The following is a 19523-nucleotide window of genomic DNA, read 5'->3' on the forward strand; positions in this document are numbered from 1 at the left end:
ATTCCTGACAGACAGCGGGCCAGTGTTGGATCAACTGTTTCACATCTATCTGTTTGTTTGCATGTCAACAATCTACTCTTAAGTACCATTTTAAATACCAGAAAACAGAGACTACAAAGGCCTAGAAAATCTGCCCCAAGTTGCACTGTTAAGAAGGGGCCAAGATGAAAATCTAGGTTGTTTGGTGCAAAAGCCCAAGATGCTATGTGGCCTCTCGGTACTCATCCAGGATTGGAGGCCAGTCAGACGAGTACTGAGCAGTGTGCCTCACACTGTTCTAAGTCAGAAAGACTGTCCAGTAAAACTATATTGATCTGAACCAAAATGTGCTCCCTTCTTGTGCTCTCTGCTCAGAAACTAATGATAGAGCATAGATTATAAATGATTTTAAGAGTTGGACATAAGTATTTTTACAATGTGAGTCTCCAGCTGACCCCTTTCATTTTGTACTTTTAGTGCTGTTTGAAAAGGCAGTGGATCTCGTCACGATCTCTCAGCCGTTGATGTGGGTTTTACTGGTCCGTAGCTTTCCCCGTCTTCTCCTATATGCTTCAACAGGGTGTTTCTGCCACCCACTGAAGTCCAATTCTCAGTTGTTGAGGAAATAGCAGAAGGTTTCATTATTTTATTTTATTTTATTTTATTTTATTTTATTTTATTTTATTTTATTTTTAGTTCGTGTGGATAAGAGGGAACAGAGCAGGCTCCTCCCAGATGCTGATTTCTAGTCAGCATGTTGCTTGCGTCCCCTGGTTGGACATATTTCAGCCATCCTGTGCCTACGGAGAAAAACACCTCTACTGGCTTGGGTCGCTATGGTAACCGATGCTCAGCAGGCAGTTGCTGTTTCATTTAACATTACTGGCTTTAAGAACTTGAGGGGGAAAGTGTGCTTTCATATTAAAGAAAGGGGAAGCTGAGTAGTTTAATTAATGTATCTCAATCCAATGTTAGGAAAGAGGTCACTTGTGCCGTTTGACCATGTTGCACCTAGGTCTATTTTATGTACGTATCAGATCTCAAGCATCAAAGGATGGGGTCTTTCTCTCATCATGGGTAAAGTGCACAGAGTGGGCAGGAGAAGAGAAACAGGGGTTATGCTGGACCCTTTGCAAAGGATTTTTCACTTTATAAAGCCATCTCAGCTTGAGAGTATACAGAAGAATTGCTTTCTCTTCTCTCACCCACAAAGGAGGCCTGAGAGATGGGTTGCTAGGCAACCTCACACTGAAGTCTGGGGCACTTTGAAATTAACATAGCTGACCTCCCCATCATCTCTGCTGCTATGCTATTCAAAACCATTTTTATGAGTCTGCAGGACTCAAGAAAGCAGATATAAAATGTAAATACAAAATAAAGAATAGGGGAAATAAATCCTTTGCAAGGAAAGACCAAGATTCACTCAATGAGTTAGGCAGCAGTCTGAAAGGATCGGTGGAAGGGAAAGTAGTGTTGGCTGCTATGAGTCAGAAATTCATAGTTTTAATAATATAGGAAGAAAACATTTCCCTCCGAGTTCTTTTGTAGATATTTATAGCTGCCATGTAGAGCATCACAGCAGAATCTGAAAATACTTAGGGTCCATGGGAAGATAAATCAGTTTCTAATAACGCCGTTTCTCTACGCAATTTTTAACAAAAGTGCTCAACTCTCATTCTTCACCCCATGGTGCTTTGCTTAAAGCTGCAGAGTCTCCTGTTCAACTTTCTGTCACTACATCGTTAGTATGACAGTGCTGGCATGGGAAAAGATGGAATTCATTTTGCAAGGAGAGAAACACAAGGAGGCGGCAAAGCTGCTCTATGGAGCACAGCATATACTCTTACCAGCAAGAAATTTCTTCAGTGTGACTTTTTAAATGCTTTGTGCTACTAGGATATGGTTATGGGGGCATTTTAAAGTAGATTTGCATTTACCAGGACTGAAAATCAAAGTTGGTAGTGTGGTGTGTGTGTGTGTGTGTGTGTGTGTGTGTGTGTATACGTAGGCAGGGAGGACTGTAACAAATGGGATTCAGTGGGTTTGTTTGTTATGGTTATTTGGGTAAGGCAATTCTGAACTTTAGATGGATTCATGAGAAATCAATGTGTTGCGATTGGGATTTCAGTGTGAAGCCTCGTGTAAATGATTCGGGAGGAAAGAGCTCTGTGAATGAGTTGGAATTGATGTGAGTTCAGTGATTCCTAAAACATGCATGTATACATGCAAAGTACACCTGCTTGACCCATGTCTGTGTGTTCATGCATGAACACATGCTTACTAACTGCAGAAACGACACAGTACTACACTCTGGGCTCAAAAAATAGATTTTTTTTTAAATCGAAATTTCAATGATTCTTACATTTATTTGTTTTATATGTCTCTGTGTATATGAGTTTTTCTATGAGTGTGTGGAAAACAGAGGACTTGTGGGATCATCTTGTGGGGTGGGTGGGTGGGCAGGGTAATTAGATATTGAATCTCCTCATGCTGGAAAGTAAGGGAACCCCCCCGCCCCCGCAACACACACACACACACACACACACACACACACACACACACACACTCCTCTCCTCTGTAATTCTTGTATCAAAGTATCTTCTGTACTTTGTGATTTTGGTCCTGGTGGGAAGTGAACAGAAGTTTTCATTCATCAGTTACCAGTTTTCACATATTGAATCAGTTGATTTCGACGTCTGGCTTTGACACTCCTGCAGTTCGGTATTTTGGCTCGTCAGTTTTCTTGAAAGCAGATAAGCCGAGTGAGCCTTTCAGTGTTCGCGATGAATCTGAGTGTGATGCTGCCTGTTACGCCATAGCACCGGGTCTTGAGGCAAAGTGTTCTCCCAGGCTCTTACATCACTTCCCACATTAAAAATACAACTAGGCTGCCTTGGGCAGAAACGGAAGTAGTAATTACTTTCTCAAAATATCCCTGCTTTCTTAAAAACAGTTTAAGATTGCCAAAATTTCTTTTCTTTCTTTCTTTCTTTCTTTCTTTCTTTCTTTCTTTCTTTCTTTCTTTCTTTCTTTCTTTTTTTTTTTTTTTTTTGCTTTTAAGACGATAAAAATAACACTATGTGAAAATTGATTGACTTAAAGACTGCCTTCCCTCCTGAGGCCGTCCCCTCGGAAGGAGGCTCTCAGCAATCCTCTGGTTACTCAGCTTTTCTCATTTATGGGCTCAGATTACATTCACAGGCACTGTGCCAGATGCGCTGATGCGCGAGCACGGGAAGGCAGATCGTAGCTTGAAGCATTTCTCTAAAAGAACATCTGGTTCTGAATAAAAGCATTAGGAGGTAGGTAGCACATTTTTGCTCCTAAGATTTATGTGTGATTTATTACGTCACAGTGCCACACCCTGCCACTCCCCAGCTCAAGTCAGGAGGGCCCGACTTCCAGCAACCACAACCAGGAACAAAGAAATACATGAAGAATTCCTCAAGTCTGAGCCAAGACGCCATGTTTCTGTAGGATAAGACGCCATGTTTCTGTAGGATAAGACGCCATGTTTCTGTAGGATAAGACGCCATGTTTCTGTAGGATAAGGGGCTGCCCTTGGTCAAAGATTATTTCATACAGCGGAAGCCCATTAACGCGAGGGTTCCTCCAGCCACCTTTGTATGTGCCGGCCAGCACCTTCTGAAGTTCTGTGTCCCCCCCCCCCCCCCCCCGTTTCCTTTACAGGAACTGTACACTCACCCCTCACTCATTCTTCTAAAGTTCCAGGGCCCTGGTTTTCCTCCTTATATTTCCCCATCTGTTATTTCCTGTGCCTTCATTTTTTTCTGACTTTCCCCCATTAACATTTCAATATATAAAATACATCTATCTTAAAAAGTAATCAGGCAAATAAAAACTTCTACCCTGTCTTTCCTCTGTCCTCACATCTAAATATATTCCTATTATGCCTCCTCACCTTCCATTCTTTAGGGTGTCACTAATCTTCAAGGAAGGTTTATCCAAACCTGAAAGGGGGAGGGGGCCCCCCTCCTCCTCCAAGGAGCCGGTGACATGTAAGACTGTTTATACCCAGTGTTGTGACCTTGAATGCCATTAGTGATTTCCACCATTCCAATCCATTTAATGTGGGAAGATCGTCATTAAAACCCCATTACTACTCAAAAGCCCAACATGCAGGCAAGTGGCCAGCTCACAGGTCTGTCTGTCCTCCTAAAGCTGTGTTCTGGGCCCCTTAGGGTGATGTGTTCGTTGTGTTCCCTTATTCAGTTGTTTTTACACTCATACTCATTTTCTGGAAGTCTCTTTTCTCTCTTCCAATTCTGGATCTCTGGCAATCACAGGGGATTAGAATATATTTTCTAGGAACAATTAGAAAAGTTTAAGAATTGAGGGTCAGCTTTTTGCCCCCTGACTCATCTTCACCAAGAAAAGATCTTTAAACAGTGAAAAGGAAGTTTGCAAAGGTTTCCCTCTAAATTTTAATTAACTTTTAAATTTAATTTTAAATGCCCTATTCTTAGTATAAAATGTTTATTATAGTTGTTAACTTTCATCATGGCAAAGAAAAAAATTATAATTCAGGTAACAATTGGGTAATATACATTCAGTTTTGTGTGTACGTGGTGACTGTTATATATGGGTCTATATTTTTTGGCAAATATACAACCTTAATAATTATATTTTTCCAGCTTTAAAAATTTTGACAATTAAGTATCTTTGGAAAACATTTACTGAGTTTGACAATAGTTAACTGCATAGCAATCCATCATCAGGTAGATGTGACGATAGCTGGCCATTTTATTGTTTTCATGCGGACAGTTCAGCTCAGTAACACCAGAAGCAGGCAGGAAGGAGCAGTACTACCCCTCACTTCGATCCCAGAGGATTCACAGTGGTGCTTCTTGAAACAGGACAGCTGATCGGGGACAGACTCTCATTTGTCCTGCATGGTCTCAACCAGAAGTGCATGAGTGCAGCAGTTTCCTTCCCATGCAATTTTATAAAGAGTTCTGATAAGTTATTCTCTGCTGGTGAAATGAGTCAATTCAAGCCAGATTAGATTATATAAAGTTGGATTCATTGGGAGGCTGCTGTCCAGTCAGTTCATTGGACCCAAGGAAGCCAGAGAAGTCTCTATGGGGAGGGAGACAGAGGGTAGAAAGAATGTGCACATGCACATGCAGGGAGGGAGAACATGCAGAGACAGAGAGAAGGGAGGAGGACTATAACGTCTGGACCATACAGGGAGGAGCTTCTAGGGGGAGGGAAAGCCCACCCACTGGGCTAGAAAATTCGTGGTAGAAGGCTAGATATGCCAGACATAACAGGTGGGGATGCTGGGAGAATCTGGAGGTCAGGTCCACTTTGGTATGTTAAATATGCACCTCAGCCCCTTGGCCCATGTGTGAAACCCAACAATCTCACCCAGCACCAAGAGAGCCACGCGACCTCCAGTCCTAAAGTAGGACGGCTCGCCTCAGATCCTGAATCCACCCGAGGAGTCCCCTCTGCTTGAAGTCTGCTCCAGAGTTCAACCTTGGTTGCTCCACCAAGCCTACAGGAAGCCCTCCCTTAGGTTTGCACTGGCTTGCAGAAGACACTTATATCCTCCAGGGTTCCCCCACCTCTCACACAAGATTTGTTAAAGTTGAAGCAGGTTAAACTTCCAATCACTTCCTTTTCCCCATGGAGGGCATTAATCCAGATCTAGACTCCATGAGAGCTTCTTCAACCAGGTTCTCTGACTCCTCCATCCAGAAGGCAGGCGTGACCTTCCAGCGCGTGCAAGGCGGTTGTGGAAGCTGCGGTGTGGGGTTGCAACTACCTGTCTAGGCTCCAGACTTCCTATATTTCTGATTAAGGTATACATCACAAAAATCAACTCTCAGACAAGAAAAATATTCTGGGACTGTCAACGTTGTAGAGTTTAGATAGAGTGGACGGAGCCAGGATGTAGAATAGCTACGTTAAACTGAGCGTGGACATGACAATGGCTTCTCTACATTGATAACAAAATTACTCAATGAAAGGAACAAGCCACCTGGGTACGGTAAACCTGAGAGCCCACCCTCAGGGATGTGCTCCCTCCAGCGAGGCTGGACCTAAAGGCTTCCTAATGTTCCCAAACAGCACTACCAACTGGGGACAAAGTGCTGAAATACACAAGCCTATAATGGGGGCAGTTCTCACTCAATTCACCATGTGCACATGTTCATTCTTTGTTATGGAAGGAACAGACAGGCTTTGGAAGTTGGGGGTGGTGGAGAATATCTAATTATCTCACCACTGAGGGAAGAATAATTGGGTCTCTCTTAGCAGTTGTTAATGGCCTATAGCTCTTCACCTAGGGATTGGACAGTTTGGAATCTTTACAATAGGAATAATACGTTTTCCTAGGCTTGTGATGAACAAATGCTGTACGATATGTAAAAGTATTTTTATTAGCTACTAAATAGTTCCTAAATGTTATTATCTGAGTTTTATGAAATGCTATAAATGCAATTTTGGTAATGAATGATTAGAATTTTATAGCATATAATTGGAAATAAAAGGACACTAAAACCATGGAGATACGATCCCCAAGGCAATCTGTTTGAAAGAAAAACAAATTATTAAAAATATTTTATTTCAAGTAAAAATAAAACTGAAGACTACTGTATTTTGAAAGAACTTCAGATGTACATAAGACACCCGAGAAGAATGCTAAGGACCAAGGTTGATAAAATTAGGGTAATTTCGTATAAAAAAGCAGAAGCCACCCATCAAAGAGTACTATTTGCCGGGGCGCCTGCCCTCTACCCACCCCCATCTCCGTAAGTCTCTGATGACCGAAAGCAATTTTCACCCTTCTTCACCAGACCACTGTCTGGGACACATTAAGCTCACTCTTGTGGCTTCTGGTTAATATTGCTATAAGGGTTTACCTATTTAAACTGGTTTCAGAGTATGACCATTTCTTAAGATCACACTTGCTTTGAGGGTAGGAAGCATGAACATAACAAAGAGAGGCAAACATTGAGTTTTAAATTTTCCAGGGAAGATTTTTCTAATAAATGTCATTTCCTTCAACATTATTAAACAACACTGCAGACTGCCCTGTGTCTTTTGAGTTCTGAAAAAATATAAACCAGATATTCACAAAAATCTTTATTAAAATATACATTTAAAATATGTATTCATTTTTCATAAATTACATGAGATTATATCACAAACTATAATAGAAAATTAACAGATGACAGTAGACTTTAAATAGAATTGTTGGAAAATCTAATACTCTTCAGAAAAGATATATCACCCAGACTTTAACAAAAATATCCTCTGTAGAAACGAGTTAAGCTTTATCACAGAACTACCATTGTGCCTAATGGAAGGGAGAAAGATGAGCTCTCACCCAGCCACTCCACCAAGGATGCCACAGACCAGTGTTGTCCACGGACAGCAGCAGCCTCTGCTGGAGAAGGCAGGACACACTTCTGTCACACTGTCAGCTGGAGCCTGTGTCAACTGCAAAGACTGTGAAAGCTGAGGGACCACTGTCATCTCTTGCCCAACACTTCAGTAAAAATCATTTTCAAGGTCTTAAAGATGCACGCGCCTTATCAAGTATATCCTTTCTGATTTTGGGGTAAGTTGGATGTGCTTCAAGAACCTGGGGAAACAAAACCAAACTACCTTGTAAGGAACTGTTGAGAACAAGGGAGCTATGACTCTGAGTCTAACTGCGCATTATGGGCAAGAGTTCACTGTATTAACACTGTCACACTCATCAAAGGTGACAATCACCGCATGAGTGGTGACTCATTGAGATGAGCAGATAAGAGTCACAGAATGTGGAACTACCCATGGAAACATCTCATACAAGTTTCCTTAACAGGTGACTTAGAAGACAACTTATAATACTTCTGTAACTTAGCTTCTTGTCATGTCTAATATCCTCTTTGAGGGTTTTACTAACCGAGAGCATGTATCAGATTTACCTGGACTGATTTTGGAACATTCTGATTTCCAGCAATGCTATGTCTGAGAGGGAGAAGCTATTCATTTAAAAAGATAGAAGTCCACAAGTGATTTGCACACATAGCCTTGGGTTAGTGTTCATCCTTAGTTTGAAACACTGCCTCACAGAAGTTAGCAGTCAACAGCAATCCCATAGCCAGGTATTTACCACAATAATACTGGGACACAACTATCTGAAGTAAGAGCTGTGAAAAATGGTAAGGCCCTCTTCGAACGGAGCTCCATTGGGACATGGCACACACAAAGCGCTATGGAAATTCTAAAGCTGGAAGGATGTTAAAGATGCCATTTTAATTGTAGGGTTTTAGTGCAATGAAATGCAGAAATACTTCCTAAATTATGGAGTATTTTTAGCTATAATTTATAAATAAAAAGTTCTTCAATAGATAGATATAATCACAAAATGTCCCACTTAATAGAATGACCTGGGAAATCAATGCTATCTGCAAAAGTGTCCCTGGTGCCTGCAGAGGCCAGAGCAGGATGGAGGAGGCCCTGGAGCTGGAGTTACAGATGGTTGAGAGCTGGACATGGGCGTTGGCAACTAAACCGGGGTCCTCTGCAGGAGCAACAGAGGCTGCTGACTGCTGAGCCGTCTCTCCGGCCCTTCAGATACCATCCAAACTGGATTTTGTCGAACAGGTTTTCCCTACTAGCCTATCTCTTTAAATTGACACAAATCCTTTACTATTTAAACCCTAATTATAAATATATCCTTGCTTTAAATAGACACATTTTAAAATTTTAACCGAACACTAATAATTTCTCCATAACTTATTTAATAAACTACTTAGCTAAACAACCACATCTTCTATTTCTTACTGTTCAGTGACATTTGAGAGTAGAAGGAAATTGTGCATTGCTACTTTTGGTTATGAGCCTTAGCCTTTAAGAGCTGAGCCATCTTTCCAGACTCCACCTGTACTATTTTAAGAAATTTACCTGGTGACATACGTCAATTGCATCCACATATCGTTTTGCTTTTAGGTAATTAAATGCCAATTTGTATCCTGTTGAGACAAGAAAAAAAAATCTGATACGTGGTTTTTTCCTTCCTCTTTTGTTGACTTATTAGAGAAGTCCTAAGGGAAACTGTTGGCCAGACAATACAGAGAAAAGAGACATGGCAGGAGAAAGCAAAGTGAAATTAAGATGAGCAAACAGAAAGGAACAGAGTTGGAAAAAGGGACCCCAGTGAGTAGCTGCTGGGTGGGAGCACTGCTGCTCCCCGAGTGTGGCTTCTTCAGCTCACTGAAAAGCGCAAACTCCATCAGCAGACAAGTGGAAGTGAATCTAGACATCTAGTGATTGCCATGTAACCTGAGCGTAGGTGAGAGGAGGTCCTCTCCTCACAGGCTCTTGGTTCCTAGTGGTCTCCTATTTTAAAATGTGTTTTTCACTTGAAATGTGTTCTTATGCATATTTATACAAGGAATATAACTATAACTACATATACACATACATATATATACACACAAACTACACACACATTTATATGTGTGTATACACACACACACATATATATGTGTGTATGTATGTATGTATGTATGTATGTATGTATGTATGTACTAGCATAACTATTTGGGGCCATTTGCAGTGACAGCACCTGATTTGAAATTCTATGGAAATAGTGTGTGGACTTTGAGGGTTTCTTGTGAAAGTGTAAGGTTAATTTGGCCAGCCAGACTGGGTAGTGGATATAGTGACAATCATCAGGGACAAACAAAATAATTAAAAATGTCAGAGGAACACCTAGGAAAGGAACTCTGGGAGAGCTGCCAAGATCACTTATAAACTAGAATAAGGGAAAAGCTGGTGAGTTGGAGTCTCTGTGTTTTCTGAAGCTTCCTAAGGAACAGAGTATATAAATAACTTTGAAACATATTACTCTGAAAGAATAAATTATCAAAATTATTTCTATTTTCTGGGTATTTAATACATTTCCATTTTACAAGGTGTCTCTATCTCATATGATATATAATATGAATATGTAAATGAAGATGTATAAACAATCATTAGTTCCTGTACTTTTCCCAATCTATCAATTTTAACAGATCCTAAAGAAACCCAAGCCAGGGGCCAGCAGGACAGATGGCAGAGTGTGAGGAGGACTATGGCTGCAGTCAAACATTGCGACACAGCTGGTAAAGACTGCTGCCACCTTAGGTTAAGTTAATAGCTTGAAATCACCTAATCTAATAAAAACACCAACGCCTTTATAGTCACAGGGAGCCAAGCCATACGTATAAACACACTCACATGTAGTAGAACAGTTCAGAAGGGACGGAGAGAGCAAAGTAATTTCTCATGCTTTGTGGCCACAGAAACTGCAGCTCTCTCAACTGTAAAAACTCTCACCAATGTTTAAAGGGAGTGTTGGTGAACCATGGTTAGTCGTGTCAAGGGACAGTCTCAAGCAGGGAAAGGTGACAGCCCTCTGAGAGAGCACAGCAAATACTTTCACCTCAGGAGGAAGTTCCCACTCAAGGACCCTCCTCTGTGAGAGGGAGGGGAGTAGAGATGGCATCGCAGAACTGATCTAGACTTCAGTGAGTCGGACTTAGTTCACTGGGAGGAGCCCTACCGGCAGGAGGCCGAGGTTAATCACTGAGTTCACTATTGGTAACACTCAACTGCACAGACACTGTAGGCTAATACTCCCCAAACAAGAGTCTACACATACAACTCATTACGTCTATGATGCTCAGGAGAAAGGTAAGAGACCCAAACCCTTACTCAAGTGTTAAAAGGCTTTAGAAGGTTCTCAGTAAAAGAACCTTAGGTGGTGATAGAATGTAACCTTTGCATAATATATCTGACAACAGGATACTTTTTGTCCACATTACCATTTTCCAAATAGAAGGATGAAGGGAGAAGGAAAAAGGCAGAATGAACCTAGTAATCAGGTAAGTAACTCGCGATGAGGATACAGCATTGACAATAGAGGTTGGCTTGTATATGTATTGCCCTAAAAGTGCATTTCAAATAGTATTTACAAATGATATATTATTTCTTGTGAAGACACTGGGCCCAGTCTGCTGAACTCACCCACTGCAGGATTTGTCTGGTTGCTATGTTTCCATGCCATCTCATAGTTGAAGGCCGCATCTGTGTATGCTTGCTCTTTCTCCATAATGTACCCCATATATTCATAAGCTTTGCAGCAGGACTGAGGGGACAATGGAAGACAGAAGCAGATTAAGCTCCATACCAGTAAACTTTTACAGAATGTGTATAACATGCAGAGCAGTCATGTTAACCCCTCTACATGGTGTATAAAGCAATGGCACTCCAACCTGTGTATAGCACCAAAGTACGGAAAGGACACACTGAATGGTTTTTATGCCAAGAGCCAGCCCACAGCTATCAGAAGCAGAACTTCTTTTATAGTACCAGGAATACATACAATGGGATGGGTATTTGACTCACAGACAGGTATCCAGTTTATTGTGACTAATTTAAACACATATTTAGACTTAAGAGTATAGTGAATTCATAACTTTCTTTCAAAAATTAACCAATGACTCAGATCCTGCCCCACATTTACACTTCCATACTACCAAGAAAAATAACTCAGATACTGCATAAGTTTAACCATATATATGCTAGAATGCTATTCTAAAAGATAAAGACTTCCTTAAGTATAACCCAAACTCGTGGCACCTAGAATATACCAACTTCACCCATACATTTAGAGACTGTCATATTTAAAATGGTTGAAATATAATTTATTTTTAAAGAAGTTTTTAAGACTGAGAATCCAATCCAGGTCACAGATTGTGAGTGGTTTGACATAGCTCAAGTCTGTTTTCATCTGGAGAATCTTTCTTCTGTCTCTATTATCTTGATTTTAAAAAGTATAAAGAATCTTTACAACAGTATTTCTCTCTACACAGATTAGGTTGGCTCCATTTTGGTGGGGTTTCTGTAATAACAGTCCAATATTATTGATGTTTCCTGCTTTTTGCTCTGGTTCTCAACCTTCCCAATGCTTCCCTAACCCTAACCCTAACCCTAACGCTAACCCTAACCCTAACCCTAACGCTAACCCTAACCCTAACGCTAACCCTAACGCTAACCCTAACGCAAACCCTAACCCTAACACTAACCCTAACGCTAACCCTAACCCTAACCCTAACGCTAACCCTAACGCAAACCCTAACCCTAACACTAACCCTAACCCTAACACTAACCCTAACCCTAACGCTAACCCTAACGCTAACCCTAACCCTAACCCTAACGCTAACCCTAACGCTATCCCTAACCCTTTAATCCAGTTCCTCATGTTGTGATGACCCCCAACCATAAAATGCTTTTTCTGACTGTAATTTTGTTACTGCTCTGAATTGTGATGTAAATAACTGATATTCAGCATGGTCTTAGACGAATCCAGTGAAAGGGTCATGGCCCACAGGTTGAAAATCACTGTTTTAGGGGTTCAGTCTGAATATTTTCTTTATATACCAACAGTATTTATTGTAAGGTTCTTCCTTATTCTAAGAAATTTCATCACTAAGTATTTTCACTAAAACCACTTTCCATTAAATCACAGACAAAAATGTGACCCTGAGAAAGCTCCCACCCCAGTGTCCCACGGCTCAGCACAGTAGAGTCTGTATGTTTTCATATTACTTTTTCTCATTTCACTTGATTGAAAATACAGTACACTGTTGTAATCATTGTGATTGTGGTTTTTCCCTCATTAACCCCCATCTCTGTCATAGACATTGTGTTCTTCTATAACAAAGCACCGCATGTTTGATTCTCTCCTTTGTAATATTCTGCCCATTCATAAACTCGTCCATGTTGAAACATAGTGATAGTTATCATGGATTATTATTTTGAACATTTATATATTGAGATATCTTATCAAATAATTGGCCACTTACAAATGCAGTTCATACAGAAAACCCAGGGTAAGTGTTGAATTCTTCTCCATTGTCTGACAGAAACACTCAGCTTATTAGCATACTTCAGTTGACTAATTCTATTTTCTTTTTTGTATTTTTATGCAGTCATGTGTTTAACATATCGGATGTGTTTTAATCTATTGCAGTTCTCACTCCTTTTTGTACTTGGTGTCCCAACTCTGCTGTTGGACTGTCTTCCACGAGGCTCCGGAGTGCCTGGTATGACGCTTACTGTATTTGATAGCTTTTTTGCCATCTGGTATGGCAAGATGCTCTAGTGTTGTTTTATGCTTTCTTGGTCCAAATATCAGAGATTTCCCTCTAAAATTATATAATTCAAGGCTCCTAAGCTTTGATTCCGGAGCCTCTCATGCTTTCAAATAGATATGCCAAAGCAACTGGGCTGAATGAAGGTTCTGAAGGAGCAACCAAGTTTAATGTTACAAGGTGTTGCTATGTGGTCAGTGTAGATGAGAGGCGGGATTTTATCCATGTCAAGGCCTTGATTCCTATGTCAAGGTTGATTAATCTCAGACTAGGCGTATAGTGTTCAACTGCACAGTAGTTTAGATTTTAAAGCTTATCAGCAAGTATTTTGTCTTCAAGGCCAATTTAGGTTAAAATTGATGAAACTGGTCATTTAAAGCTGTCTACCAATTGATAATGGACATACATTCTAGGGTTTTCATTCCTAAGATTATCTTAATACTATAGGTAATCATAATTCCTCCTTAAGAAGTAAATGATCCAAGTTATAATATAATTTGCTTAGAGAAAATGAAAAATAGATTTACTGTGATTAGCATTTTTAGCTAATTGGTATGAATCTGTGAATACAAATAGCCTCAACTTTCTAAGTCAAATGTAATTATTTCTCAGCAAACACTAATTTACACCTATATTAAAAAATCATAATACATTATCTTCTTTATGTGTTTAAATAACATAAGTAAATAGGGTTCACATTGTATAGACTTGGAGATTTTCCATTTTTCCCTAAAGATAAGGACTTTCATTAAACTGAATTAGAAGCCCCCATATATATTATGCATACTGGTCTAATAATGTGGAGATGACATGCAGCTGCAGTAAGTTCATCAAGAACACTTCTTAAAGGGAGGGACAGACGACCACAATGAATAATCTGCAATTTTCATTAGTTCTGGGATGAGCTGGGTAATCATGGCGAATGCTTGACATTCTGAAAGCACTTCTTTTAAGCGGGGCATCACCAGCTGAGACTTGAAGCTGCACAAATCTATCTTCCCACTTCCTTCAAGGGAACACAGCTTCTTTTTATCATTAGTATTCACTTCCTGACTATGATTTTAAACATTTAAAATTCAAGACCCAAAGGAGAGGCATCAGACATGGACCCATTGCTCTGCTATGGGAAGCTTATGCCACACAGTTAACCACTGTTTCCCAGTCACCTACCCGGTTATGGCAGAGACACCGCTTTAGTAATTCCTCTGCCATGTCATATTTTGCTGACTGGATATAAATATCAGCAAGCAGCAGCCAGCTCTTCTCCAGATCCTCGGCTTCAATAGGATTCCAAGGCATTTTTGCAATCCGCTTCAGCTGGTTTCTGGCTTTTGGAGTCTGTTTCAAGATCATATAAGCCGTTGCCATTCCCAAGAGAGCTGGGATATGATCCTTCTGTGGGAAAACGAAACTTTAGACCACAAGACGCATCACGGGGGAAGCGGCAAATGGCCACCTGTGCCGTCTCTCTGGCTCTGTGCTGGGTAAATGTGACTGTTACCGTTTCACACTGCAAGTCATCTTAAGTCACTATGAGGAAACCAGTAAACATGTGGTCCAAACAAATTCACAAACTATGCAGACGCTAAAGCGCAGGCCCAACCGTGAGTGGGGCTTCGTCTGTGATGGGGCTGACTGACTGGTGCAGTTCTGTACGTAACAGAAAGAATGAACTCTGACTTCACTGCAATGCTTCCTGAGCTGTTTCACTTTTAGATTTACAGCTTTGCCTCTGTGGTTCCTTTCCCTTGTTAAACATGAGTAACACATCCACTTCCTAATCCATCTTACCGCTATCTTCCCCCACTCTCATTAAAAACAAACAAACAAACAAGCAAGCAAACTAAAAGAAACGAAACCTCTTTTCCCAGTGAAGTTAGACCAATGAAAGTGTCGTAAATAGGGTATGCCTTAAATCACCCGCACAGTTCATACAATAGACTCATGGCTTGAAGACTTTTAGATGCAGAGTCTGCAGTCTCCTGATAGGGTCTATACAGCACAATATGTCCTTAGACAGAGTAAAGCCCCTGAAAGTCTGTCTTCTGTAAAGCCAAGAGGTTAGCCAGAACTGACATACAATGGAGGCCATGAGAACCTGCCAAGAGAACGGACTTAAGCCACAGTGTACCTAGTTCCTGACTAAGCTTTGCAGAGGGATTAGGACAGTGTCTGGAGGAGGATCTTTAAGCTTAACGTCTTGAATCAGAAGTATGATAAGAAATTGCAATGCTGTGGCTATAACACTGCCTGTCTGTACGTCTACAGATTTGAGGAAATAATGGCAAATATCCAGAAAGGAATATGAAACTATCATCTGTTCACGCCCAAGCCCGAGCTTGGCTGGAAACTGGAAGACAGCAAAGCATTGGAGACTAATGGAAATAGGAGGGTACTTTCTTGTCTCTAATGTTCTTTGGTCTTTTCTTTTCTCTCTCTCTCCTCTCTTCTCTTCTCCTCCTCCTCTTTTCTTCTTCTTTTCTCTTCTTTTCTCCCCCCTTCTCCTCCTCTTCATCTGCCTCCTCCTCCATCACCATCATCATCATCTTCATCATCATCCTCTTTTTGACACAAGGTCTCTACATAGCCCTGGCTGTCCTGGAACTCACTCTGTAGACCAGGCTGGCCTTGAACTCAGAGATCCACCTGCCTTTGCCTCCCTAATGCTGGGATTAAAAGTGTGCACCAACTTGGCTTCTCATTTTATTTTCAAAATATAGCTTGTTTACACAAATAAGGAGGAATAGCAAGGGAGTTTTATTTGATTACCAAATCCAATCAAGTTGTAGTCTTTTTTGAAGAGATAAGTGGGCTGTGCTAACTTATAAAACCTCACCCTACTCACAGGTACCCACTGTGATAGGACATGGCAGATCATGGTGGCCCATTATGTATCTGTCAACTGGCCCTAAAAGGATCTCAGAAGAGATGAGTCCTGCATATTCACATGAATAAAGATGTCCATGTGGGAGAGTTAAGATAAGTCTTTGATTTTACAGCCTGCAGTCTGAGTAGGACGAACCAGCTCTCATAGCTTGGATAAGCAAACATTTTCATGTGTGTGTGTGTGTGTGTGTGTGTCTGTCTGTCTGTCTGTCTGTCTGTCTTTGTGTAGGTTTGTTTATCTGTCTGTGTGAATGGAATTCAAAGGCAGATGCCAGGTTTCTTTCTCAGTTTCCAAATCTTATTTTCTGGGTCACTACCGAACGTGGAGTGCAGTAATTTGGCTAAGACTGGCTGGTCAATAACTCCAGGGTCTGCCTACTTCAGCCTCCCAAGAGCATCTCTGCTTCTGACGTTTGACGTGGGTATTGGGCAATCTGAGCTCATGCTTGTTTGACAAGCATTTTACCACAGAGCCATCTCCCTAATCTCCAGAAGTGAAAACTTTCTGAACCTGAGAACAGTTTGACTCTCAGCACTAGGCCATCAGGCCATCATGAGCTTCAGTGTGGACGTTGCACTTTCCTGGTATGGCCTAGGAGCACAGTTCTTTTACTCTCAGTCACTGCAGAGGACAAGCGTCAGAGGTGGCCAATGAAGAGCCCTTCTAATCTCTGTGAATGGCTCAAGAGGTGCCAGAAGATTAAGCTGGGTAGGAGCACGGGCCTATAGCAGCATGCATGTCTCCTCTATGCCCTCTGGCACAATCTCTGGTGACACAGTGTTTTGTATTAGACATGGCTCTCTGCCTTTATGGATCTGTATTTTCCCCTTCCCTCTCTGAAACACTTTGCCCACTTATTTGTAAAACGTGACAATTTCCCTAGATCTTGAATCACACCTGTTTCTAGAATCCCAGCTTCCTTTCAAGAGTCTCTCAATCTCCTCAGACTCTCCGTCACTCAGGGGTACGTGCCCAGAAGGCATGGAGGAAGCAGTGCATGGCGGGTGTACTAGGCCATTGCTGCGCTGTCCCACCTGCTTCGACTGCTCTACTCATGTGCAGAGGTTCTCAGGGCACTTTGCTGACCATGCTGAGTCTGAGTCTAAGGTTTAGAGCATCACTTATATATAGTACTTTCATTTGCAAGTCCAGGGGAGAATAGAAAGCATTTTCTTTGATTCAGCAACTATTTTGTTCAGTACACTTAACTACATTTTTCTGAAGATTATAAGAAATGTGAAGGGACGGATACATTACCTACGGATTCCCGCTATACTGAATAGATGCTGGCCGCTTAACGAATATTCATCGTATTAAATAGATTCAATCTATGAGTTAAGTGGAAAAAGAGGCCACACATGCACAGTGCTCCCCCACCATCATCACTAGGCTGACGTGGCTCGTGAACCCACGGAGGATGTTGTCTGAGCAGCACAGACAAGCGTCTCCATGGGAAACCTTGCTCAGGCTTTCTAGGAAGGAGCCGCAGTGCTGTTAGCCGTGACTGGCTTTTATTTCTCTTAAACATACAGTAGGAATCATGGATTTTCTAGCTATAACTCCTAACTATATGATACAATGCCACCTCACAGCAGTTGGTGGCTGTGACACCTAGCTGCAAATTGTATCTTTACAATTTTTTAGACTTACATGAACATTCCATTTTTCTTCTTTCAGTAGCTGACATCAATCTGTTACAGAATGCCAATTCTGGGGAGTCCCATTCTCATTTTTCTTTTTAAAAAGCACACAAGCTGGGCATGGTGGCATACGCCTTTAATCCCAAAAAACACACCACAGAAACAATATACATATATTTCTTTATAAAAAGTAAAATCCACAGATTCAAAGAGGCCAAGTAACAAGGAAGGCCTAAGGGAAACACTTGAATCTCATTGAGAAGGGGAAACCGGGGGTGGGTGGAGAGAGGGGGCGGGGGAGGGGAGGGGTTGGACATGAGAACAGGTGGTATCAGGGTGGGGAGGGCTGAGGGAGAGACTACTGAGTGAAAAAAAATGGAATAGGTGGGGGCATCTAGAAATCTAACACAATGGAAACTTCCAGGAATCTAGGAGGGTGACCCTAGCTAAGACTCCTAGCAATGAGGGATATGGACCTTGAAATAGCCACCTCCTGTAACCAGGCAAGACCTCCAATGGAGGGACTAGGACACCAACAGAACCACAAAACTTAGACCCCAAATCTTTCCTGCCTACAATATGTGCAAGAATAAGAGGTGGAGCAGAGGCTGAGGGAAGGTCTAAGCAATGACTGGCCGAGCTTGAGACCCATGCCATGGGAGGGAGGCCACCCCGACACTGTTAATGACACTCTACTTGCAGACAGGAGCCTAGCATAACTCTCATCAGAGAGGCTTCACCCAGCAACTGATGGAAACAGATGCAGAGACCCACAGCCAAACAGTAGGTGGAGCTTGGGGAATCCTGTAGAAGAGTGGGAAGAAGGAGTCAAAGAGCCAGAGGAGTCAAGGACACCAATGCAAACCGTCAGAATCAACTAAACCTGGGCTCTAGGGGCCCACAGGGTCTGAACCGCTAACCGGAGAGTGTGCATGTGCCGGAGCTAGGCCTTCTACATGTATGTAACAGTTGTGTAGCTGGGTCTTCCATGTAGGACTCCTAACAGCAGGAGCAGGGGCTGACTACATTGCCTGCCTCTGAATACCTTTCCCCAAACTGGGCTGCCTTGCCTAGGCTCAGCAGAAGAACATGCTCCTGCTCAAAGGATGGCTAAGTGCCCCGTCCCGCCCACCCACAGGTAAACTGTGGATCATTTCTTTCTTTTAGTAAAATTGGGCTGCATTATCTTGAATATATGTTTGCTTGTTTTACTGTGACTTGATATGCCAAGACTGGTTGATATCCATGGATGGCCTGCCTTTTTCTGAGGAGAAAGGGAGGAGGGGGTGGAGGGGGGTTAAGAGAGGAGGGGAAGCTGAGATCTGGATGTAAAGCAAATAAATGACCTAATTTAAAAAGTACATAAGATAACACCTTTGCTGACTTTGAACTTACATTGCTCATCTTTAAAATGGGAACAATAAACTTAACAACCTCCTAAGAGTAATGTTCTAAAATTTAAGCTGTATAAGAGCATCTTATAAAATCTATAGCAATATTTCTAAAAGCTATATTTGACCTATAATACACAAATTTACTAAAGAGCCCTGATTTACTTCATTGGATTTCTTATGTTACCAAATGATAATTCTTTCCCTTTATTGAGTGAATCATTTAACATCACATAACAGTTCTTTAGACTATTTTAATATCTTGTAATTTATTTTTCATGAGAAAATATATACAAATCAGCACTTCATTTAATTGAGTTTCATAAACATCTTTTCCTGAGTTTTGAGCCAGACATGACCTTAACAATATCACACTCTTTCTCTGAGAAGGGAGCTGTAGCAATCCTGCAAGGCATATCTCCCTCTGTCCCCATTCCATCTTACAGGGTATGAGGGCAATACTTCT

At 41.4% G+C, this 19523-nt stretch overlaps 1 protein-coding gene across 4 annotated transcripts in view; it reads right to left on the reverse strand.

Annotated features, from left to right (window-relative positions):
* Positions 1 to 6537: 6537 nt before the first annotated feature.
* The window catches only part of Ttc21b (tetratricopeptide repeat domain 21B), a 72888-nt gene continuing 59902 nt past the window's right edge, over positions 6538 to 19523 (reverse strand). The window contains exons 26-29 of one of the 4 annotated variants that reach the window (XM_006500263.4): positions 14310 to 14531; positions 11011 to 11131; positions 8905 to 8972; positions 6538 to 7594 (exon numbers count right to left, since the gene is read on the reverse strand). In XM_006500263.4, the coding sequence (XP_006500326.1) occupies positions 7517 to 7594; positions 8905 to 8972; positions 11011 to 11131; positions 14310 to 14531 (489 nt within the window). In that variant the 3' untranslated portion in view covers positions 6538 to 7516. Of the gene's footprint in view, positions 7595 to 8904; positions 8973 to 11010; positions 11132 to 14309; positions 14535 to 19523 lie in introns of all 4 variants that reach the window. The other 3 variants (NM_001047604.2, XM_030252122.1, NM_001290669.1) reach the window with 3 other exon arrangements.

The sequence above is a fragment of the Mus musculus genome, chromosome 2, assembly GCF_000001635.26.
Source record: "Mus musculus strain C57BL/6J chromosome 2, GRCm38.p6 C57BL/6J".
In the NCBI taxonomy this organism is placed as follows: domain Eukaryota; kingdom Metazoa; phylum Chordata; class Mammalia; order Rodentia; family Muridae; genus Mus; species Mus musculus.